Source organism: Ipomoea nil, unplaced genomic scaffold (assembly GCF_001879475.1).
Source record: "Ipomoea nil cultivar Tokyo-kokei standard unplaced genomic scaffold, Asagao_1.1 scaffold1043, whole genome shotgun sequence".
NCBI classification, from domain to species: domain Eukaryota; kingdom Viridiplantae; phylum Streptophyta; class Magnoliopsida; order Solanales; family Convolvulaceae; genus Ipomoea; species Ipomoea nil.
Genome location: NW_017617471.1, coordinates 11,863,463 through 11,888,101, shown reverse-complemented (window position 1 = coordinate 11,888,101; position 24,639 = coordinate 11,863,463). Strand labels below are relative to the sequence as shown.

The window sequence follows — 24,639 nt, the reverse complement described above, 5'->3', positions numbered from 1 at the left end:
GAAAACTTGATCATAGTTTTTAGACGCATGTAACACACTATTCTGAAAGTTTTGTATTTTCCTTAACAAAAAGTAGCAATGGTGACAAATATGAACTTTTGAGATACAAGATATCAAACTTCTCAAGTTGCGTTTTTGAGAAATTCACTAAGGGAGTAACTTGAGATTGTTAATCGGGAGTAACTTAAGATTGTTAGTCTTTCATTCAAAAAAAAAAAAAGAAAGATTGTTAGTCTCTAAAAATTCTTTCGTAAACTTTGCAATAATTTTTTCATGATATGTATCTCCTAGCTCGATGAAAGTTCTATTATATATCCATGATTAGACATTTACCCATTTGCCCGATTAAAAACTAGAGTAATGAAGAATATTACAAAATTTTTTTGTAACAACAACAATTGAAATATCTGTAAAACTAATAATATGCCTTATGATCTTTACCACCCGAAGATTCTTTAAAAAAAAAAAAAACTTTTAATAGAAGAAGATCATTCACCAAAAGTTCCCTCAGAATAAGATTCTTTACTAGAAGAAGTTCCTTCACTAGATGATCATTTACCATTTCTTATGGGAACATCTTCCTCAATACTTCCTAGAACCTCTTCCAATTCCGATTTCAAAATTCAAAGTTTACCATAAGGATTTATCAACATTCTTGATCAACGGATAATAAAATTTGTCACATAAAATAATATTATCAAGTGTATAACACCAAAATATTATTTATGTTTTCTAATTAACATGTCTTAACTAATAATACATTAGAGAGAATTCAAATACACATATCAAGAAATTGAGGAATTCAATTTTGGTGTGCTCTCCCAAAATTTCGTGGGCAGTGGAATTACAATTCGGGACCTAAGAATTACGGGGTGTTTGGTTGGGAGGAAGGAATTAAGAAGTAAAAAGAATTGTAATTCGGTAGGAAAAGAATAAGGTAGGAATAATGTAGGAATTCAAATTACATTGTTTTGTAGGAGGAATAGAATTATTGGAAATGAAAAGGAAAAAAAAAAAAGGTATAAAGATTAAAATGTCCTTGTGTAATAAGAAGAATAACAATTACCAAAGGTATTTTTGCCATTTCATCCCTTTTTTCCTTTCCCAAAAGCATTGAATTGCAATTTATCCCTCCAACCAAACACTGTAATTTGTCTTGCAATGGAATAAAGTAAGACAAGAATTACAACTACATTCAACCAAACACCTCCTAAAGTCTAGGAATTGCAATTCCATAAAATTTAGTAAAAACAGAATTCAAATTTCATTCCTACCAAACACCTCATTATGAGTCAAGCTCTATAATCAAATGGATGATAGTATTAGTAGTTTTGCTATCTCAGTCACCAATTTTAAGTAATAATTCCCAGTTTATGCATATTTGGTTTGACAAAATCATCCACAATAAAATCCCACATGGAATTGCTTAAACTTCTCCTAAAAAGCCCTGAAAAAACATGTATTTGGCACAATAAGTTGTAGACTTAACAAACACATATTTTATTAAAAAGAGAGTGGAGATAATGAGATGAAACAGATTGAGCTTAATAAAAACACATTCAAAAGCCTAAAATCAAATTCATTGTACACAAATCTCAACTCCCGGCTGTTGATGATTGGAGCTATTTTCGTTATCCTATACTAGCTTCGTATAAGAGCATTCCCCCGTGGTGTCGTGATCGAAAGCAATCTTTGAATTCTACAATCTTGCTCATCACATCTGGTTCTCAAAAACCCTAAACCCATCGATGCAGAAACACGAGCATCTTCAGCAGCCAACAAGCCTACGGAAGCTAGAATCCACATCATCCAAAAGCAGCATGTAAGACACGAAAAGGATGTGACCAAAGAAGCAATCTTTTGGATCCATATTGGTGATGCCATGCAAGTACACATTTGCAATGGCAAAAAAGGAACTAGAAAAAAAACAGGCAATTACCGTTGGACAATTTCTTGGAATCACTTAGAAAGGATCAATATCAACGGGTTTAATTCCTGCACTCTTGTCCCACTCTTCTGGTGAAGCAACTTTTCCCGTCATTTGCTCCTGACTACCCCAATACACCTGAAGCAAAAATGGACATCAGTTTATACAATTCCCTTCTTTAAAAAAAAATAAAAAATAAAAAATAAAATTAAGTACAGTGTTTATTAATAGAAAGCAATGCAGGAATAAGTAATACTATTCCGAATAGCTTGCCCAAAGGTTAACTTTTAGAGAGCTTATAAACAGGATAATTTAACATGACACAGCAGAGCAACTAACCTTGTCAATGACGCCAAATTCTATTGCTGCTTCAGCATCCATATAATATTGTCTTTTCATAGACTTAGCCACCATCTCTACTGTCTGAAGCATATAGATTGACATCAATATTTGTCACCTCGGTTTTTATAAATTGATTGAAAATACATCAATACTTCTTAAATCATCAGAAATGCATACTTACATTTCCTGTGTGCTTGGCCAAAAGTTTAGTAAGGGTATCTCTTTGTAGTATAACCTGGGAGAAGTATAATTAGTCAGAGCCTAGGGAAGAGTATAACCTTAAGAGCACAACTACATTTACTTAAAATTCCAAAGATGGTTTGATAAGAGTAAAGAGACAGGATGAATTTGAACCAAGAAATCTAGGAGATTATGATATTATAAAGGAGTTAATACCCAAAATCGTCCTCGACTATAGTGGTTTTTCTCAATTTCGTCCTAAACGACTTTGGTGACCTAATATCGTCCCAGACTTTTATGTTTCGCTCAATTTAGTCCCATACTTTTGTGTTTTTGCTCAATTTAGTCCCTCATTTGTTATTCTGTCCATTTGGTGTTAAATAAATAGTCAATTCAGTAATTTTAATATTGGCATCTCTTTACTCATAGACATGTGAACTGCGAAATCCCTTTTTTTTTTTACGAATTACTCCCAGAATTACTCCTAAAACTGCGAATATAAAATTTGATTTGCAGGTCCGGGAGTAATTCTGGTTGTAATTCGTACAAGAAAGAGGAATTTCGCACTTCACAAGTTGAAAGTAAAGAGAGATCAATATTGACATTATTGAATTGTCCCTAAATTTAACACCAATTTGACGGAATAACAAATGGAGGACTAAATTGAGCGAAACACAAAAGTCTGGGACGATATTAGGTCACCAAAGTCGTTTAGGACGAAATTGAGAAAAACCACTATAGTCGAGGACGATTTTGGGTATTAACTCTATTATAAAGTAAACCAAAGGAAATAAAAACAAGGAAATTCTAAGAATATCCCTCCAACAAGAATAAATTCTTGCCCACAACTACTTAGAGCTAATTGTTCCAGTTCTACTCGATGCCCTCCCTTCTAAGAGATGGTCCCTATTTATAATCTATTACCATATGTAAAATAAGGTAGGAGCGTCAATTATTGATTACATACTTAGTCAATCCCTAATTATACGCTCCATAAAATAAGCAAGGATTTAGATAATCAGTCAATCCCTTATTCTATGCTTCCTTGAATTCTGCAACTCAATGATTATTTGACTACTTTCCTTTCCTGCCTAATTTGTATCATGGTTGTTCTTTGAATGCAACAAGCATATATTTTGACATTTTATTCACTTGCTTTTCACTTTGGTTTATGTTTATAAGATTTCTACCATTACACAAGTTGCCCAGAGTCTTCATTTTAACCTAACATATCTGTGTTGGAGATGGATCCTCAAACATGGAGGCACATCACGCATATCCCTCAAGATACACTAACATTACTAGAGTCTAGAGATTGGGCATCCCCATGTTAGGCACTTAACCCCTTAACCATATCCAACAGGGATCCAAGTAAAATAGACCACCAGACTTCCAAGAAAAAAAACTCAGAAACTACTTCCTCAAGGAGTTAAATACCATTAATACAAAATGAAGCAACTCAGGTGGGTATGCAAACATGGGAGTTCACCACTAACCTCCTTAGCCCAGATAGAAACATCACTGGCTTGCATCAACCCGGACGACGGTACACGAGGCTGTTGAATCAAAGCTGGAACAAAAATTCAACTCATTATAGAAATACCTCAAATCATTGGCAATGGAAAATATGGAGCAATAATTTCATATAAACAATATACCTTTTGCATTTGGCAACATAAACCTTTTCCCTTTAGTCCCTGCAGCAAGCAAGAGGCATGCCTGACCTACGGCTGCCCCAATTGCAATAGTGTATATCTGCATATCACAAGCAGGAAAACATCAAAAAGCATGATGTTGAATGTCTTAAATTGATAGATAATGATACATAATTTTAAAATTACAATAAACAGCAGTATTATGAAACAGAAGTTTATAAACTAAATAATGACAATTGACGACTATCTTCAAAATTTTGTCAGTAACTTGATTGGCACAACAACCAGTCAGGAATTTGAGTAAACCTTTGTGTAAGGAAAAGTTAGCATGTGTTAATTGGTAAGGTGTAACCGTATTTTTTTTTTTTTTGAAACAAGGTGTAACCGTATTTTTTTTTTTTTTTTTTGAAACAAGGTGTAACCGTATAGTTTGATACAAACTCATCATATAACATAAGCATAGCTCAAGTAAACCCATGCCATCACAAAAGTAAAACTGTCAAAGCTCAATGGTAGTTTGAAAAATAGAAAATCTAACTCTAACTCGAATAAACCCATGACATCACATAAGTAAAACTGTAGTTTGATAAAATAGGAAAGTAAACTAAAAGTGCATCACATATTATAGTTTAGAGTACTTGCATAATGCAGAAGAAACTCACCTGATTTTTCAGTAGCATCAAAGCATCATAAATTGCAAAACCTTCAGTTTCCATAGCAACCTTTATTGATGAAATACAAGCATGAGCTTCTCTATTGAAAACTAACAGTCTAATCAAGACTGCAGCAAAAGATACAAGTATATGCATGGTATATCTGAACTTATAAATAATAATAATAATAATAATAATAATAATAATAATAATAATAATAATAATAATAATAATAATAATTAATAAATAAAGCGAGAAAGAATGTGTCCAATGCAGCACAAATGGCTAAAATCAAATGCCTCCTTCAGTCTCAAACTAGGCACCTTGCTATTTATCAATTTATTAAATATATGTATTACATATGGAGAATTCCAGAAATATATTTTAAAGGGTGATATATGTAGCACAACTAAAAAAGAAAAACTCAGCATAAACCTAAACATCATGGTAGAAGTGTAGAAATGGAACTGAACAGGGTATTAAGTAAAGCGTTAAGCTTCATTGGCATATGAGACATGGAAAACTCAGAAACTCACTGTCTCTCCATCAGCACGAGCAGTTCCAGTAGAGTTGATGTAAAGATAAATTGGCTCGTTAGGGTCCATATATTGTAGGTACATCAACTCTGCAATTACAAGCTCTGTGACAGCAGGTACCAACTGAAAAGATATTGACATTCAATGGTCCATATTAAATGGTTTCCAATAGAAAAATGGAATCTCAGGAATCACAATAAGAAAATAAGAATTATCAAAAGAAAAGCAAATTTTTTGCCACTGGAACTGCTACTCCCCAAAAGGAACACAGGGATTATATCCTGTCCAGTAAGATGTAAGTTATCTAGAAAATCAGGTGCCAAATAGCAAAATGAGCACCAAATTACATGAATTAAATCAGAGAATAATTGAAAACTTACTGGCATCCCAATGTAAACTATTCTACCATGGAGCAACAATGATGGTAAATCTGGGGGAGGTCTCCTTGGCCTGTGTTCATTGTAGGAAGCTGACCTCTCCAGCTAATTTAAACAAAACAAGAAGCTCCAAATGTCATGAAAAGTAAAACCTGTGTATAAATTATACACCACACTAATAAAAGAAAACAATCCATTAAAAAAATACATGAAATATAACGAAACATATAAAATATGCAAAACAGAACCACCAATTTGATACTGAGAGAGAAAACAGTTCAATATCAACCACATACGGCAAATTATTTTCCAGTAAAAATTGAAACTTTGCACATAATTTTTTAAAATACAAATACCACGAAGACTAGATTTGAAGAAGGTAATAGTATAAGCTGGGGGAAACGAGAGCAACTGGAATTAAAAAAGTTCCAATTTTCATGAATACCTGAGCAGGAGAGGCCATGAGTTTTGGGCTGTCGTAGATGTCCAAATACGGCAGGGTATCCGAGTTAGCGGGCCGACTAAGGATCGCTTCGGGATTTCTAGCCGCCACAGAAGCTAGCTTCTTCAGGAAGGGGTCTCTAGGGTTAAGCGGAGGCATGGGAATTCTGGCACTGCTTCTACTGTCGAGTGAGCACATGGCTCTGAAACTGCGTCGTTTGAGAGAAGCAGAGGAAGACGACGAGCACGGAAGCGTGGACGCCATGGGTAACCGGAAGGCAGTGGCCATGGTCTCGCTACGGTTCCAGGGCTTTCTTGCTGGGGTGGTTCTGATTGCTGCACTCTGCTGGAACTCTACAAAAATCAAACGGTATGGAATTTGTGGATCGTCTGGAATTCGGATTGGTTGTGACTGTGACCCGGAAAACCCAATCAATATTTGTTTTCCGAACAAATTCATAGGAGCCTTCAATTTGGGCAGGCTTCGGATTGTAAAGCCCAAAAGAGATGTAATGGGCCTCCTCTGATCGCTAGTTCACTACTCCAATCGTTTATGCAGGCAATTTATATCCTACACCACGGCGCGCGTTGCACTATGCGCCCAGATGCAAAACGACGTCGTTTTAATTTTTTTTTTTTTTGAAATTTCCCGCCCCAGTGAATGGCAGTAGTTTTTTCTTTTAAAAAAAAAACCCGTTGTTCAAGAATGTACATAATGTTATACTAGAATACACATAATTGTATACATGAATGTACATAATTATATAACAAAATATACATACTCTTTTTAAAAGATAATACACATAATCTAACATAATACATAATAAACATAAACTTTGAACATAATACACATCAACTCTTAACATCATACACACAAATTTTTTGATTCGGATGTACATAATTGTATAAAAAGAATGTACATAATTGTATAAAAATGTACATAACTGTATGAACCAATACACATAACTGTATGAATAAATACACATAACTTTGTGAACAAATACACATAATCCCAGCAACTTCCTACCGCGCCTCCCAAAACGATCCCAAAACGACGCCGTTTTGGGAGGCGCGCGGCGCACTGCACAGTGCTATGTGCGCCGTGGTGTAGGGTATAACGATTGGTTTATGCATGACCATGGCTCACATTATAAAGTGAACTATTGAGATACATATTCATTTTTAGTATATTGGTAACGTAACAGGGTGAGCATCGATCAATTACGGTCAATAATCTATCTACACGAACACAATCTGACGATCCTTCTTGTACTATAGAAGCAGTTCAAGAACTCATGATCCATGTAATGCCAACCATCATTGCAATCGGGCTCCAAGTCGATGTAGTAATAAAAAGAAGTGCCCTTCAAAGAGTGGACGAACTGCTTGACAAGAAGATCTCTATATGTCCTAGCGTCATTGTCGTTTTCCACGAAGTGGGCGATGAGTTACATTGGATTGCCTTTTCCGTCAAATTATTGGAACTTAGGAGGTCGGTAGCCAAACGACATCTTCAACTCTTCAATCCTCTGCATGTAAGGCTTGGTATAAGTGTATGAGGCTTAGCCCTCATCGAACTTTCCTTTGAGAACCGCCCATAATGTAATATTTCAACCGATCCACTAGTATCATGCTCCCGGTGACAAGTATGCTCTTCTCAGTTGGAGGGGGCGAGAGACAGCTTCTTTTAGCACCATAGTTGGCCCCGTATTAGTTGGTGATTGCATTACGACTTTTCCTTTAACCTTGGGCTGCTTCCTAGAAGCTCGGCTTGTTTCACTGTTCCTCCAGCTCTTTACCTTATCGGCTATGTCATTGATCCTCCTTTCTTGGTTTAGAAGGAGAATAGTCACCCCCTCGAGAGATTTGGTGATGCTTGCTAGTTTCTCCTCCACCAAAGTCATGTTCGTTGTCATGGCAGACATGATAGTATAAATGTGTGTCCATTTCGACATGGTTTTTCCACACGGGGGATGTTAGAGATGTCGGGGACGAGCTTCCACTGCTAGTAGATGAGGGCGTTTCGGTATTCCATCTATTCGGTTTTATCAGTTTCGATTTGTTCGATTTAAAAAAAATGAAACCATTTGATTTAACATTTTAGTTTAGTTTGGTTCAGTTCGATTTAGGAACCTCAACTCCCAACACTTCATAGTGTTCTAGAGCAATTAATTAATTAATTAATTATACTAATAATTTAAGATTAAAAATCCATTTTGCATCCATTGAGTTCAATCAAGCTCATTTAATGAGATTATAATATTTTTTTTTTTAAAAAAAAACTTTGGAAAACCCAGATGGACCAAGATAGAGTACTTTTATACTTTATTTATAGTCTAACAAACTTTTTTGTTCAGATCCAAATTAGTCAGCAAAATAAAAAATAACTAAAATATAAGGGAAAAAAAAATTACCCAAATGAATAGCACATGACCATAACCATGAACAACAATGTTCCACTCCCATAGGTAATATTTTCACTTCGAGTTTCATAAAATGGTCCTACATATTGACTACATACATTAATTCTAATATTTTCACTTCGAGTGTCATAAAATGGTTCTACATATTGACTTCATACATTAATTCCTAGGCTCAACAATAAAGTCACATTTCACAAACATACAACAAAATTTGAGTTCCAATTTTATTGAATGTATTAATTATGCTGAACGCCTAAATTTAACTCAGGGGAAATACTCATATACATATGCAAGCATATAAACTTAGGCGATGACAGCATGTGAGGCTTGTTCAATTGTAGATTTGCGGATGGGTTAAGAGTGCCGGAGCGGACGAGCGGTGTTCGTCTGCGATTAGGAATTTAGTAATTAGAGATTTGGATTTACTTCTTTTTTAAACAAAATTATTATTATTATTATTAAAAGAAAAAAAAATGGTATTCGGTTTGGTTTCAAACAATTCGATATATAAGAATCGATTACCGTTCAGTTGTTCGGTATATTATCGAACCAAACTAGTTTGGTTCGATTTGGGAAAATCGAACCGAATTGCCCACCCTAACTGCTAGTGTTTCCTTTTTTGGGAAGTCGACATCCCATTATCAGTCACTCTTTTCAAAGAGGGTGGACCCATAGCGTAGGTAACCTTCCTTGAGACAATAGGGTTGTTTCGAGCCTCTAGACCATTCTTTGAACAATTAATGGAGGTTCGGACAATTGCATCCCTAAGCTCCTTGCATGGCTCTTGGTCAACGATTCTTGTGTTTCTCGGCTAGCGTCAAAACCAACTATAGATGCACAGGGATTTCTTGAACACTAGGTTACTTGACGTCATGCAAACTATTCGTAAAGCTATGTGTAAAAGTAAGTTCACAGTGAAGAGATGAGAGGCAAAGTAGTTCCACTAAGCGTGCCAAAATCCGTGAACTCAAAATTTGAATTTATATATATAATGAGTATCAAGAAAGTGCGGATAAAATCTATGGGTGATTTTCTGATTATTCATTAGACGTCTCGAGCATTCCATTGAAGGGCCTCTAGAATTCAAGTAACTTGGTCCTCAAAGAAGTGCATGTTCATAGCTTGTTCAAGGGACTTCGTCCTTCGTGCTCAAACGGCTTGATCTTCAATAAAAAATGTCAAGAGAACTTCTACATAGCTTCAATGTGTTCTTTGGAATGAAAATGATTGTCTCTATTTATTGTGGTGAGAATGTGAAACTCCCACTATTATCTCAAACTCTTTGAAATGTATTCAAAAATAAATAATTAATATTTAGGATAAATGTCAAGAATTATCCCAAATGAATCGTGCCACAATTGTGTCCATGTTTATGATTCTATTGTAAGTTTGAATTTAATTACAATTATTTAAACTAAAATATAATATAACTTAGTCAAATTATCACACATCACCACTCAATTGGGCTACAAGAACACAATTGGGCATTGATTAACTAATTAATTCAACAACCAAATATTAAGCTTATTTAGGCTAATCCACTTCCAAACCTTGCATTGTCAACTCTAAAAGTAACTATTCACAACACATTGCCACTCGCTAACAACAAAGTCAAAATTGATGTAGGTTTATATGTAAGTGTGTTGAGGAAATCTCAGACAGGATATCATTCTCAATGAGTAATTTGTTGATGATAAATAAATTGAAAGTTAAGCACACGCTATCTTAAGCAAATGGAAGCTAGTTCGGTCGAAGTGGGATTATGATTACATGTGAACAATTTTGAACATCTAAGTATGTAGAACAAGTAAATAAGCTAGAAATAAACACACAAACAAGAGAATAAGTAAAGGTAAAAGAGATTCAGACCAAGCCAACCATTATCTAGATGCAATGTGGTATTTTAAGATTAGAGACCATACAATGACTTAGCTAGAGTTAATAAAGATGTGACAAGGGAGACAATATTATTCTCATAGACATTGAGCTAGCTAAGTAGCTAAGTTTATATTTATACTTCTATTATTTTAATATAACATATAGTTGTAATTTAATGTAATTTAATAAATTAGACTTCAATATATTTTATGTAATTTAATTTTTAATTAAATTATATTCAATATTAGTCTTATTTTAATTTGATGAGATCTATCAAATGATACAATTTTATTTTTAATAATATACCATTTATATTTAAATATTTAACAAAATATGTAAATATATATAAAAAAAATAAAAAAGGATACACAAAGAATTATTTTAAAAAAAAAAAAAGAAGAAGAAAGATTAAGAACAAAATAGGGGCAAAATGCGAAACAAGTTTCTGCACTAAAAATATTGTAGGATTTTAGTGCAGGACCTTTTTTTTTTTTTTTTTTTTTTTTTTGGTGAGATGGAGCTTTAGTTGGATTGCAACAAGTGCAACGCCATTTTTTATTATTTTTTTTTTTTGGTGAGATGTCGCGTTGGTTGGAGAGCAATCATGCCATTTTTTCCTCCAAATTAGTATTTTGCCGCACCGGTTGGAGATGATCTAAATAAGTATTTTCCTCTTCAAAAAGATTGTTTCCTAGGGTATGAATTATTACATGATGCATCTCAACAATCTACAAGTTTATACAAATACTTATATCTAGTTTGAGATGAAACTCCTTGAAAATTTTATCAGTACCTATTTTGAAATGGAACTCTTTGAATTAGTCAACGGTGTCTAGAAGGCATGCATGTTTTTTCCTTCTCATGACGACTATATGCCTGGCTTGGAATTAGTCAAACCAATTTCCAGTGTCTAGAAAGCGAGTAATTTTTTGTCCTTCTCATGACGACTATATGCCTGCCTTTGAATTACGAAGAGAACTATAAATGGATACGTAACGCAGTTTAGACAACACGGCAATCTTAAGCATGATGACACAACAATTTTGCTTTTGTTCTTCTTTTTTTTTTTTCTTTTAAAAAAAATTGGCAACATAAGAAACTAAAATACATCACACAGAAGTAAACCCACACAAAGAACTATCATTAGAAAACAATCACTCCTTTCAGCTGGTCTCCACAGGACTTCCATTGCTCAACAGTTTAGCAATCTTCTCAGTAGGCACCAATGGAAGATACGACGCAACCTTGTACCCCTTCTCGGCACCAGCCTGAACAGTGTGGTTGTATCTCTCAGACCAGTAAGAAGCTTTTGGAGCAACAGCTTGAGTAACCCTGGGAACAAGGGGGAGCTGATTCAGAGACCGCCAAGCAGACGAAGCATACTGCTCCGCTACTGGCTCATACTTGTCATACAGCCCCTTGGCAGCAGGCTGATACTGTGTGTATACACTTCTCGCCAGAATTGAAGCAGTCTCCACCACACCAGTACTTTTGACTTCGGCTACAACATCACGGACGTACCCCGGAGCCATCTGTGCAGTTGAGAAAGCTCGGGTTGATACCTGCTTCACAGATGGAGGTACGCGATCCTCGATTTTGTGAACAGATTCATCCATCTGCATCGGTAGAGCAGAGTTTGTAAACCATAGCAGCTTAAGAAAGAAGGTAATGGCATCTCATATGAGCACTATGCAACTTGGCTCTTGTACTATCCTTATCTTGGCACTCTTAAGTAGAGGACCATAGGGGTAACCTCACCCCAAGATGACTAAGGATACAAACTTATAATCACAAGGTTACGTGTTCAAACCCAACCTTCTTGGTTTGAGAAGGCTAGCTATGAGCAACTAAGCCCTTTGGTGACCAGGGTCAAGCAGCAAGGTTTACCCAATGCACACTCTTTAGATAGTAGCTGCAGGTTTCCCTCGTTACTCCAAAAGTAGAGGACCATAAGGTCAGAAAAGTATTGAACAATATACACAACATGATGCCACCCATAAATGTCTTAGCTATGTGCAACCAAAATAGTAAAATTTCAAATGGTTTCATAACTGTAATCTGAGCATGAAAGAGAAGAAATGAACTCAGTACATGTAGAATGATTGGAAGTGTAAAATTAATGGTCTAGGATTACAACATGACCAAATAGCAAGATAACAATCCTCCTTTCAAAACTGCGTCAGGTTCACGCCAACAATTTGATATTCAAGTTTCAGGGAAAAGTGGAGAACAAGAAAGTTTAATTAACAAGATAGGCCAATATAAACAAACAAATAACTCCTTGGTGAGAGGCAGTAATATTCAAAGATTGAGAACTCAGGCGTCACAAAAAGAACCTTATTCCAAACTCGATATCAAATCCGATGCTAACCGATTAGAGATTACTTCAAATAATTCAAGAATTTAATAATCCAACATAACAAAGATTACCAAATTAACTGATTTTGGAACGCAAGAGATGTAGGAATTTTAATTGAAAAAAAAAAACAAAGAATTAAAATACCTTGCGATCAACAAACTTGAGGACTTCAGCAGGAACACTATGAACCTTATCGTAAACGGGACCAACGACGGTCTTAACGGTTCCCTCCACGGTCTGAACGCCGGGCTTGAGAGGGCCCAAATTCTCCTTAGCGTAACTGTAGAGCTTTGCAGCACAGAGGATGGCGTGGAGCGCCGCAACTTGCACGAACTCCAAATACTTCAACCTCTGCTCCTCGCTCTGAGTCTCAACCTTCGATCAACCAAGCAATCAAAAACAACAAGTTCCACAAAATCAATAACAAATTAATAAAAAGAAGAAAAGAAGAGAGAAGTCAACAATTCGGAATAGGAACTGAATTTACCGTCTCGGACTGGGGTTGAGAATTAGGGCTTGTTGCTTCGGCCATGATCGGAGGACAGTAGAATCAGAAGGGTTTAGGAATGTAACGGTGAAGAAGATAGAAAGCGTGTAGCGAGGTAAGAGCAAATAGGGAGTATATATAAGAATTGAAGGGCACGAAAGAGGAATGGGAACTTAATACGCGTCGGCCCCACGGCCCATCCGCCCACGGAATACGATGTTTACCCTGGACTCCTTGCCCATTAAGTAACACTCCGTATCAAAATACAAATAAAAAAATCCTCATAACTCATAACTCATAAGACGGTTACATACTTACATAACACGAAATAATTATAAAAATAAAAAAATCCTCATAATTTTATAGTACTGTTTATATATGGAGTAACAATTAGTACACCTTAGCTTTTTACTGTAGGACATTCTCTTTCTCTTTCCGCTCTAATGTAGAAGCTATGCAGCGTCCTGTTGTTATTGCTGAAGCTGAAGATAGTAATAGAATCAAACAGATAGGAGATATATATAAAGATTCATTTAGCAGGATCATAGTTCTGATTTTTTGTTTGCTGGTACGTCTTCTTCTTCTTTTTGCTTTGTAATTGTTTTTAATTTTTTCTTTTAATATTTGCATACATTCGAAATAATAATTCTAATAATTTGTGAATCCTATTTTGTAAAAAAAAGAAAGAGTACATTCATTACACAGTTTATTGTCTTTGAGCTAGCTTTTTGTTTTCAGTTTAGGAATATACATATTGTGTTCATCATTAAGAATAAACATACATGAGAATAAAGAACCCTAAACACAATAAAAAAGTATGTTATACGATATACTAATCTAAAATACTATATAAACTAAATTGATAATACTTAATCTAACAATAAAACAATTTATATATGATAATCTGTCTCAAAAGATCTTTAGTTTTGTCTTTATATTATATTTTTGATAATTATTAAGTGCACGTTCAGTTATGCATCATTGGAAGATGGTGATAATCTGTCTCAAAAAATCTTTAATTTTGCCAACATGACCTTCTCGTCGGTCGATCGCACCATGTGCGACTTGACTTCCTTGCTTTGCTGATCCAACCTCCCCGACTCAGGTCAACCCACATTGGTCCGACCTTGAGGTCAGTTGTCAGGCTCCCTTGTCTCGAGACGAATCTTCTTTTCATTCGTGTTTAGTATGCTCCATAGTCTTGGTCTGAGTCCAATATATCCAACAATACATGTGTGAATATATTTTGTAAATACATTATTTATTAAAGTTGATTAATTTATTAGATAATATATTTTATAATTTATTTATGAATTGATTTAGTGTTGTTAGACAAATTGATGAATATTATTTTCAATATAATACTTAAATGGATGAGTTGCAAATGCTGAATTGTTTTTTAGAGCAATGTTGCCAAAGTGCAAAATATGTTTTGTGATTTAGGTGTAGAAAAATATTTCAAAAGAAAATGTAACATATTAAATATAATATATTTAATATAATATATTAAATATAATATAATATATCTATAATATATATTAAATATAATATATCTATAGGAATAAGGGTGAAATAGGTCATCGAACTGCACACGATAATACAATTAGGCCACTGAACTTAAAAACCAACAATTAGATCCCTAAACTAATCAATTTTTCTAATTTGAAGGTTTCCAACAGGTTAACATGTCATCTCCCAAATTAATTATTTTTTTAAAAAATAAATTTTAAAAATTAATTAATTTTAAAATAAATTAAATCAAATTAAAAAAAAAAAAAACAAAAACTGAACTCCGGCCGGAGACCGGTTTCTTCGTCTCCAGCCATGGAGAAGAAGAAACTCTTCGTCTCCGGCCGGAGTCCTCTTATATATATATATATATATATATATATATATATATATATATATATATATATATATATATATATATATATATATTTAAATAATTAATTTTTAAAATTTATTTTTTAAAAATTAATTAATTTGGAATGATGACTTGTTAACTTGTTGGAAACCTTCAAATTGAAAGAATTGTTTGAAATTGGTTAGTTTAGGGACTTAATTGTTGGTTTTTTTTTTTTTTAGGTTCGGGGACCTAATTGAATTATCGTATGCAGTTCGATGACCTATTTGACCCTTATTCCTATATCTATATATTATATTTATATATATTGAGAAGAGAGAGAGATGAATGAGTAATTTGATTGATGATGTAAAATGTTTGAATAACAAAGCTATTTATACTAGATAAGATAACTAAAATACTAAAATTAAGGAATTGATGCTCCATGTAAAGCTAACATCATGGCCATGTAATGCACCTATAATTACTCCCATTATTTTTAACCAATTAACTAACCACTTGGTTTAATATTACTACTACTAATAATAATAATATTATTATTATTATTATAACATTGTCCCCTTTAAACCAAGTTAAATATATTGGTCATCCCAATATCCTTCTTCAATTTAAGAAATGTCTCTGTCCTCAACGGCTTCGTAAAAATACCTGCAACTTGACATTCACTCGAACAATACTCAATGTTGATTTGCTTTTCAGCAACCAACTCTGATTTTGTGATACTTGATATCAATATGTTTGCTGCGACCATGAAAGACGAGATTCTTGGACAACGAAATTGCTGACTTGTTGTCACAAAAAATAGTTGTAGGTGCTTCTTGCTCGTGTTGTAAAAACTCCAGAATTCTCCTAAGCCAAACTGCTTGAGTAGCACAATTTGCTGCAGCAATATATTCTGCTTCTGCGGTTGAAAGTGCTACAATCTGTTGCTTCTTTGACGACCAAGAAAATATAGCTGAACCAAGATAGAAGGCATATCCTGGTGTGCTTTTTCTGGTCTCAATATCTCCAGCCCAATCACTGTCTGTGTACCCAACAAGTTTCACAGCTTCATTTGTAGATCAGAGTAAAAAATTTCATCATTACTCGTACCTTTGACATATCTCAGAATTCGCTTTGCTGCAGCCCAATGTGATTATTTTGGTTCTTCCATGAATCTGCTAAGTATTCCAACTCCAAAAGAAATATCCGGCCTTGTTGCCACCAGATACCTCAAACTCCCAATTAAGCTTTTATAAGCTGTAACATTCACATTCTTACCACACTCATTTTTGGACACCTTTAACTTTTCAGCTAACGGCGTTGAAACTGGTTTGGAATTTTCCATTTTGAACTTTTTCAAAATATCAGCAGCATACTTCTTCTGTGAAATAAAGATTCCACCATCCATCTGAACAACCTCAAGGCCAAGAAAGTAAGCCATAAGGCCCATAACAGTCATTTCAAACTTCTTAATGAGTGCCTCCTTGAATTCTGAGATTAGCTTCAAGTTGTTTCCAGTAAAAACCAGATCATCAACATACAGACAAATTATCACAATATCACCAGAATCCGTGCATTTGACATACAAAGTGTGCTCATGAGGACATCTCATAAAACCACTTTCAACAAAATATGATTCAATGCAACCATACCACACCCTAGGCGCTTGCTTTAAGCCATATAAGGATTTTCTCAATTTGTACACGTTATGTTCCTCCCATTTCTTCAGAAATCCTGTAGGTTGCTCAACATATATTTCTTATTCAAGAAAATCATTCAGAAAATCAGACTTGACATCCATTTGATGCAATTTCCAATCATTTTGAGCATCAAGAGAAATAACCATTCGAACTGTATCAAGTCTACTTACAGGAGCAAAAACCTCAAAATAATCAATACCTGGTTTCTGCTTGTAACCCTTTGCTACTAACCGTGCCTTAAAACGGTCAATTTATCTATTTGACTTGTACTTCGTTCTGTAAACCCACTTCACTCCAATTGGCTTCTTTCTAGGAGGTAAATCTGTTAACTCCCAGGTACCATTCTTTTCAATGGCACGTATCTCCTCATCCATCGCCTTAAGCCAATGAGTTTCTGTAGCAGCCTCCTCAAAAGTTAAAGGATCACAATCTGCAAAGAGAGCAAATTGAACAATCTCTTCATCAGACAGGTCATTATCATGACCCAAAACATAATCTTGCAAGCGAGCTGGTAAGTGGCGCTCGCGCTGAGATCGCCGAACTGACGACTCTGGCTGTGAAGGAGACTGGACATTATCTGGAATCGGTTGCTCTTCAACAATATTTTCAACAGCAGGAATAACAACTGAACTTTCATCTTTACCTAACCAATCACAGGCACCATATTCATCAAAAGTGACATCATGACTTATAACAACCTTCTTAGTTTCAGGATTGTATAGTTTATAAGCCTTTGAAGCGTCACTATAACCAATGAGTATGCACTTCTCACCTTTATCATCCAACTTCTTTCTCAACGGATCTGGCACATGTGCATATGCCAAACATCCAAAAACCTTGAGATATTTGATAGAGGATTTTCTCCCACTCCAAGCTTCTTCGGGTGTCTTATCACGGACACTTTTAGTTGGACACCTATTAAACACATAGACAGCACAAGCAACAGCTTCTGTCCAAAAAGGCTTAGGCAGATTCTTGGATTTCAACATGCACCTTACCATATCCATGATAGACCTTTTCTTCCTCTAAGTCACTCCGTTTTGTTGTGGAGTGTATCTAGATGTCATTTGGTGCTGAATACCCTTTTCTTTCAGAAAATTATCACAAACAATATATTCTGTACCTCTATCAGTTCTCAAGATTTTAATCTCAAAACCACTTTGCTTTTCAACAAAAGCCTTAAATTGTTTGAAAATATCACATGCTTAAGACTTTTGCTTCAGAAAGTAAACCCATGTTTTCCTACTGAAATCATCAATGAAAGTAATAAAGTACTTACAACCTCCATGTGAGGGAACCTCCAACGAACACAGGTCTGAATGAATAATCTCTAACTATTTTGTGGCTCTTCTTGACTTGCCCACGGGAAAGGGATCTCTATGCTTCTTCCCAATCACACAAATCTCACAGATACGATTAGGGACATTCACAACAGGTAAATCAGACACAAGTTCCTTTCTCGCAAGATAGTGTAATCCAGAGAAATGGAAATGCCCAAATCGCATATGCCATAACCAATTTTCATCACAAACTTCAGAATTAAAGCAAGCAAGGAGAGTATGCTTAATTTTCAAAGGAAATAGTCAATTTTGGGACATATTTACCTTTGCAATCAAAACTCCCTTAGCATCTGCAATGGTACAACACCTCTGAGCAATATCTATCTTATATCCTTTTTCTGACAACTGACCCATACTCAACAAATTTTGATGTAGTTCAGGAACATAGAACACACCGGATATAAAATTGTGAGTACCATCCTTCAACTGAATAGAGATTTTACCTTTTCCCAAAATTGGCACTTTTGACTTATTGCCAAATGTCACTTCAGACCGGACTGATTCATCCAGATCAGAAAACAATTCTTTCTTCCCACACATATGGTTACTACACCCAGTATCCAAGAACCATATGTTCTTATCTGTAGAAAAACTATTGCTGGCTAAAAGTAAAGTTTCAGAACTCTCACCAGACTTTTCAGTAGTGTTTTCAGCAATGTTTGCTTGATTTCCACGATTGTTGTCCTCATTATACCAACAATCTGCAATCTTGTGCCCATACTTGCCACAATTGTAGCAATGAAATGGAAATTTACCTTGTTTGGTATTACCTCCACCTCTTCCTTGGTTGGAGTTACCACGTCATCCTCATTGGTTGAAGTTACCACGACCTCTTCCACTAGAACCTCCTCTTCCTCTTCCACGACCTCTACCAGATCCTCCACCTCTTTGATTAGTGCCAGTCACATTAAGGGTGACTTGACTTTTCAAAGCTTCTTCTGCTAGTGGTTCCGATTTTGACGCAATTCTGTCAATATGACTTTCTACCATACCTTTCAGCTCTGCAATTGATAAGAGCTCAGTTTTGTGTCTCTGTGATCGAAGCCACCACATGGTCATACTTCATCGGCATAGTTCGAAGAACTTTTTCAACCACTGCACCATTTTCAATCGTATCTCCATATAACCTCATCTTATTTACCATATCAATAAGACGAGTGAAATACGCGTCTACTGTTTCTGTAGAGGTCATATCACAATTGTCATACAACATTCTCAACGACTGTAACTTAGACTTCTGTGCCCGCTCGACACCTTTGTTTGACACCTTTAAGATGTCCCAAGCTTGTTTTGCTGTTTGAGCACGAGCTAATTGCCCAAAAATGAAATAATGAACACCTTGGTGAATCTGACCCAAGGCCAATTGATCTCGCCGTATTTGGGCTGCATCAGCTCCTTCGGGTAGACCGGGATCAACAAAGCTCCAAAGATTTTGAGCTTTCAAATGCGCGGACATCATAATTTGCCAATAATTGTAATCGAGTTTCCCGTCCAATTTGGGACCCGACCATACAATATTGAAATTTGCAGCCATATTTCACTACGGAAAATATCTCGGGGTTGAAAGGTTGACTGACTCTGATACCAAATGTAAGATATATTAAATATAATATATTTAATATAATATATATTAAATATAATCTAATATATCTATAATATATATTAAATATAATATATCTATATATTATATTTATATATATTGAGAAGAGAGAGAGAGAGGAATGAATAATTTGATTGATGATGTAAAATACTTGAATAACAAAGCTATTTATACTAGATAAGATAACTCAGATGCTAAAATTAAGGAATTAATGCTCCATGTAAAGCTAACATCATGGCCATGTACTGCACTTATAATTACTCCCATTATTTTTAACCAATTAACTAACTACTTGGTTTAATATTACTAATAATAATAATAATATTATTATTATTATTATAACAAACTTTAAGGAATTACCGAGCTAAGAAGCAAAGAAATATTTTGTATCTTCACTTATACAGTTATACGTGTATATATGCTCTTGTGCCCAGCTTTAGCTTAAAATTGGATAATAAACAAACCCAATGATGGCAATCGTGATGTAGCATTGCTGACCTCTAAACAATGGGATATTTGTACTACAATTACCACAAATTATAAATAGTTGACCCTAAGAAACATTACCAATTATAAATTCTCCCCATAATAATTAGTAGTTCGGTTTGAGAGAGTAGTTGAGTAAGCTCTAATCCCGGTTGTTATACCATGGATCAGAGTCTATTTTGTAAGGTGGACATTTTTTTTTTAATTTTTAATTTTGAAATTTTTTGCAAGTTGGACCTTGATTTTAAACGACATATAAATTATGTATTTTTAGTATTGAAATTGTGAACTTCTAGAATATAAATTGTGTTTCCAAGTCAAAATACATAAATACAATACAGGGTCATCAAATCCTAATATGTTAATATTCTGTGACTATAGTATTTGAAAGGAAATTGTAAATACAACAATGTAATCAATTATATATATGTTAACATTGTGTGTTTGTAGTGTACAAATTGTGAATTTTTAAAATATAAATTATAAACATTTGTACACGAATCCACCTTGCAATGTGGACCCTAGTTCGCAGAATAATTTGCCCCCTAATCCTTGTTAGGCACACATGTCATTGACTTTGGTCATGTATAGCCAGAGGCTTGGGTCGTAGTTCTCAGGCAAATTAGTTTGTGGACCCGAATCCACTTTGTAAGGTGGATTTAAGTTCAAAAATACACAATTTATCTATTAAATATTTACAATTTACATATTGAATATTTACATACTAAATGTTCACAATTCAAATAGTTCAAAATGTAAATTGTGTATTTTAGACCTAGTCCACCTTGTAAGGTGGACCCGGTTCCCAGTATAACTGCTGTAATTCTCTCTTATCCTTGATGATGGGTTGGGCCTAATAGGTTGAGCTTGCATACTATATCATACGTTGTAATTGTATCTAACCCATTAGCATCCTCTGAAAGAATTTGTAAGGGATAATTTGGAGATTTATTATTATTTTTTTTTTTGAAAAGAGAAAAATCATAATTCATCAAGTCACAAACTATTCAAAATAATGGCAAGTGAAACATCGAACCAACATTACATTCAGTCAAAGAAACAACAATTCCAACAAATACATAAGCTACTGTGTTCATTATACGCTTAAGAAAAGAGAAGATTAATAGCAAAAAAGTTTTAATATAGTCAATAAGAATTTTCGAAGGGGCACGGACTGATAGAGAGAATTTGGAGATTCTTTTAAAATCATGAAAATGGTATATTTTCTGCCTGAGCCTGACTAAAAGTGTTAGATATTCACACCATAATCGATGTTTTCAAAAAGAACAAGCACAGAAAAGAACAATAGTTCTGAAGTCCTACTGTTAAATGTTAAAGCAAAGACTAGCAAGTATAGTTAAAAGGAGAAAGAGTTGTGGAGAGCCATTGATGAAACTTACATCATCCTAGCCATCACTGAAACAGGAAGCAACAGTGGCAGTAATGAAGTGGCCAAGTGTCTTTGAGTCCTCTTGCATCTTTCAAACGGAGTCATTCCTTTTAAGTGCACCAAGGAAGGTGTATACACGAACTGAATCTTCAGCCCAGGTGGCGCTGCCCAGCGCGTGGAGATTCTATTGGTCCTCATGTTATAAGCAACTAGGTGTTCGTTAACGAAAATCCATAACATGTCGCCTATTGCTTCATAAAGAATAATAAAGTTGCCATTCATGATTGAATCCAAGGGAAAAACAACCTTTATGTTTCTCCATTTTTGCTCCTTGTATTCCAGCACCCAGATGTTAATCTTCTCTCCCATGACAGATGCGAGTGCTAGCCTCCCTTTCATGCTTGGCGGATTTGATACCGAGACAGAAAAACTTTAGCATCATTGAAACACTTTTTCTACCAGATCATCAGTCGAAGAATCCTCCTAAATGTTTCAAAACACTATGATCCAATTAAAGAATATTTATTGCCTAATCTGTTAGAATTTGAAAAGATTAAAAGTCATAACAAATGTTAAAGAAATTAACATTCACATTAAGTTTAATTTGAAAAATAGATTTGTGAAATAGCATGGAAACGCATGAAAATAAATAAATAGGAAATAAAGATCAGAGTAAAAGTAAAATATTTACAGTGGTTTGAGGATTATGCAATTCCTCTACTTCGCTCCTTAATTTTCTTTTCACTAGAAAAAATTCACTATGTAATATCCCCGCACATAAATACAATAGAGAATAAATCATTGTATTTGATCAAGGATACAGCCACATGACAATTAACTTTCACAAGTATCATCAAACTTGTTACTCATACCTTTTCTACATTTTACAAGTAGAGTATCTCCGTTAATTCAACCAATGGTTGGTTTAGTTCTTTAACTTTTAGACTCTTCAATCTTGATAATATTGGTCTTTGTTACTGGGCAGTGTAAAGTCAATAGAGCTTTTTCTAGATCTTGCTTGTTGCCACTTAGAACTTTTCTTTCTTAGATGACTTTTTGTTCACTTAGAATTTTCAACATGCAATGTCTATTTTTTTTTCTTTTTTTTTTTTTTGTTCTTCGACTCTATTTATCTTGATAATTTGAAAATATCTATTAAAGAGAAAACATTTCAGAGTTTTTATTTGACTACTTGGATATTAACCATCTTGACATATACCAGCTACTAGCTAGCTAGGTATGATTTTTGTTTACTATTCGATGAGAATGTTAATTTGAAACACGGCAATGCCAACACTAGTAAGGACATTACAACCAACATTTATGTTTTTGGTAAAATTTGCATTTTAAATGATTAAGTTCAAACATTGTAACTAAATAAATTAATTAACATCTATATATTTTTTACACAATCAATTAATTAATTAAATCAATTTAAAAGACAAGTAAAACACTTCTAATAAAGAACAAAGAGTAAACCATTACCAAAATCTGCAACTCTGTCAGGTCAGCAAATTTGGGATCTGCAAAAACAAAATTAGGGCAAGTAGTTAGGACACAATTCTCAAGTAATTAGGGCAAATGAACTGATCTTTGAGACAAGAATTAGGGAACTCTTAATCTCTTATTTAGTTATTCCGCTCTTTATTTGCAATAATTTTGACGATGAAACCAAAAGGAGACAACAGACAAGAATCCATAATGGTTGGCAATTTATTCCATTAGTTGTTTTAGATCATCTACAGATGTAACAGGTCCAACGGATTAGGAACTGGAGAAGAGTAGAAGACTACCATGGACTCGTGGAGGCGTAAAGCTGACGACGGAGCTGCCGACTGCCGTCCACCTAGCACGGCCAGTGGTCGGCGGTGGCGACTTGCGATCAGGGACGGAGAAGCAGAGCGACGAAGCTGGGGCGTGGTCTGGTGGTTTAGGAAGCAGTAATTACAGTTTCCAAAAAAAAGGAATCAGTAATTACCCTTTTAGAAACTGGATGCAAGAAATTAAATTAGAAAAAAAAAAAAAACAAAAACTTTAGTGCTAATGTGTCAACGTAAATTTTTTTGAAAAGAGTTAATTTCATTTTTGTTTTTAGATTTATATGTGTCAGTTTATTTTTAAATTTTTTTTCATAATATTCACATTTGATCTTAATATTATCTGGTCCTAATATTATCCTGACATAATTATTTTTGGTCCTTTATTAACAAAACAGTTATAATGTCATTAAATACAAATGCATTTCAGTCTTTAATTACAATTTTTAAAACAAATAAACATAAAAATATAGTGCGGCCAACTCACTTTGTATAAAAATGATCAAAATGTCTTCGCACTTAATGATATTTCAATGATTTTATTGACTGATGACAAAAATAATCATGTCACAATAATACTAGGACCAAATGTGAATATTATGATAAAAAAAAAAAGACTAAAAATTGACTGTCACCTATAAATCTATAACAAAAAATGAAATTAAGGCTTTTGAGAATTACAAATTAGTAGATTACCCTTTTCTGCATAAGAGATTAGGACATTAATCTGCCTAAAGAATTCTTGAAACTTAGACACTGATCCTAGCAATGTGATCCTTATTAGAGCAACCCCAATAGGGGGGTTGTTCACAGTATTTTAGGCAAAAGGTGTGAAGTGGAGGCGAGAGGAGAGAGGAGAGAGTTGTTTGCATGAGGTTGGGAATTTTGTCCCATTGTGTGAGTCCCACAAAGGAAAGAAGTAAGCAGAGAAGGGGAAAGTGGGCTGCACATTCGCGTCCAGTCGGGCGCGTTTTAGGTTCTTTTTATTTATTTTTTATTTTTTCTTTTACTGTCATTTTTTTTTTGTTTTTTTTAACCTCTTCTCATTTTCTCTTTTCTAATCACACCTACAAAAATTCCTAAAATATCACACCAAAACCCCCACTATTGAGGATGCCCTTAGCACTGAAGTGAAAAGAGTGAAGCAAAGCATACGGAAATGCACGATTGGGCATTAGCTGGATGGGCGAGATGCGTGTATT

The 24,639-nt window shown here is 34.5% G+C and overlaps 2 protein-coding genes and 1 long non-coding RNA gene across 3 annotated transcripts; all 3 read right to left on the bottom strand.

Moving 5' to 3' along the window:
- Positions 1 to 1,476: 1,476 nt before the first annotated feature.
- Positions 1,477 to 6,586, bottom strand: LOC109181936 (ATP-dependent Clp protease proteolytic subunit-related protein 3, chloroplastic). The gene is made up of 10 exons (XM_019331915.1): positions 6,116 to 6,586; positions 5,674 to 5,775; positions 5,294 to 5,416; positions 4,767 to 4,826; positions 4,108 to 4,204; positions 3,946 to 4,019; positions 2,451 to 2,504; positions 2,267 to 2,350; positions 1,940 to 2,065; positions 1,477 to 1,793 (listed from the first exon to the last, which is right to left on the bottom strand). The coding sequence occupies exons 1-9, from the start codon at positions 6,569 to 6,571 to the stop codon at positions 1,964 to 1,966; spliced, it is 1,152 nt and encodes a 383-aa protein (XP_019187460.1). The 5' UTR covers positions 6,572 to 6,586; the 3' UTR covers positions 1,477 to 1,793; positions 1,940 to 1,963.
- Positions 6,587 to 11,439: 4,853 nt separating this feature from the next.
- Positions 11,440 to 13,424, bottom strand: LOC109181937 (stress-related protein). Its single transcript, XM_019331916.1, has 3 exons — positions 13,259 to 13,424; positions 12,916 to 13,146; positions 11,440 to 12,028 (listed from the first exon to the last, which is right to left on the bottom strand). Exons 1-3 carry the CDS (start codon positions 13,301 to 13,303, stop codon positions 11,576 to 11,578), a joined length of 729 nt encoding a protein of 242 aa, XP_019187461.1. The 5' UTR covers positions 13,304 to 13,424; the 3' UTR covers positions 11,440 to 11,575.
- A 7,986-nt stretch (positions 13,425 to 21,410) lies between these two features.
- Positions 21,411 to 23,600, bottom strand: LOC109181351. Its single transcript, XR_002054178.1, has 3 exons — positions 23,414 to 23,600; positions 23,106 to 23,143; positions 21,411 to 22,103 (listed from the first exon to the last, which is right to left on the bottom strand). It is a non-coding gene; the product is annotated as an uncharacterized LOC109181351 (long non-coding RNA).
- Positions 23,601 to 24,639: the final 1,039 nt, after the last annotated feature.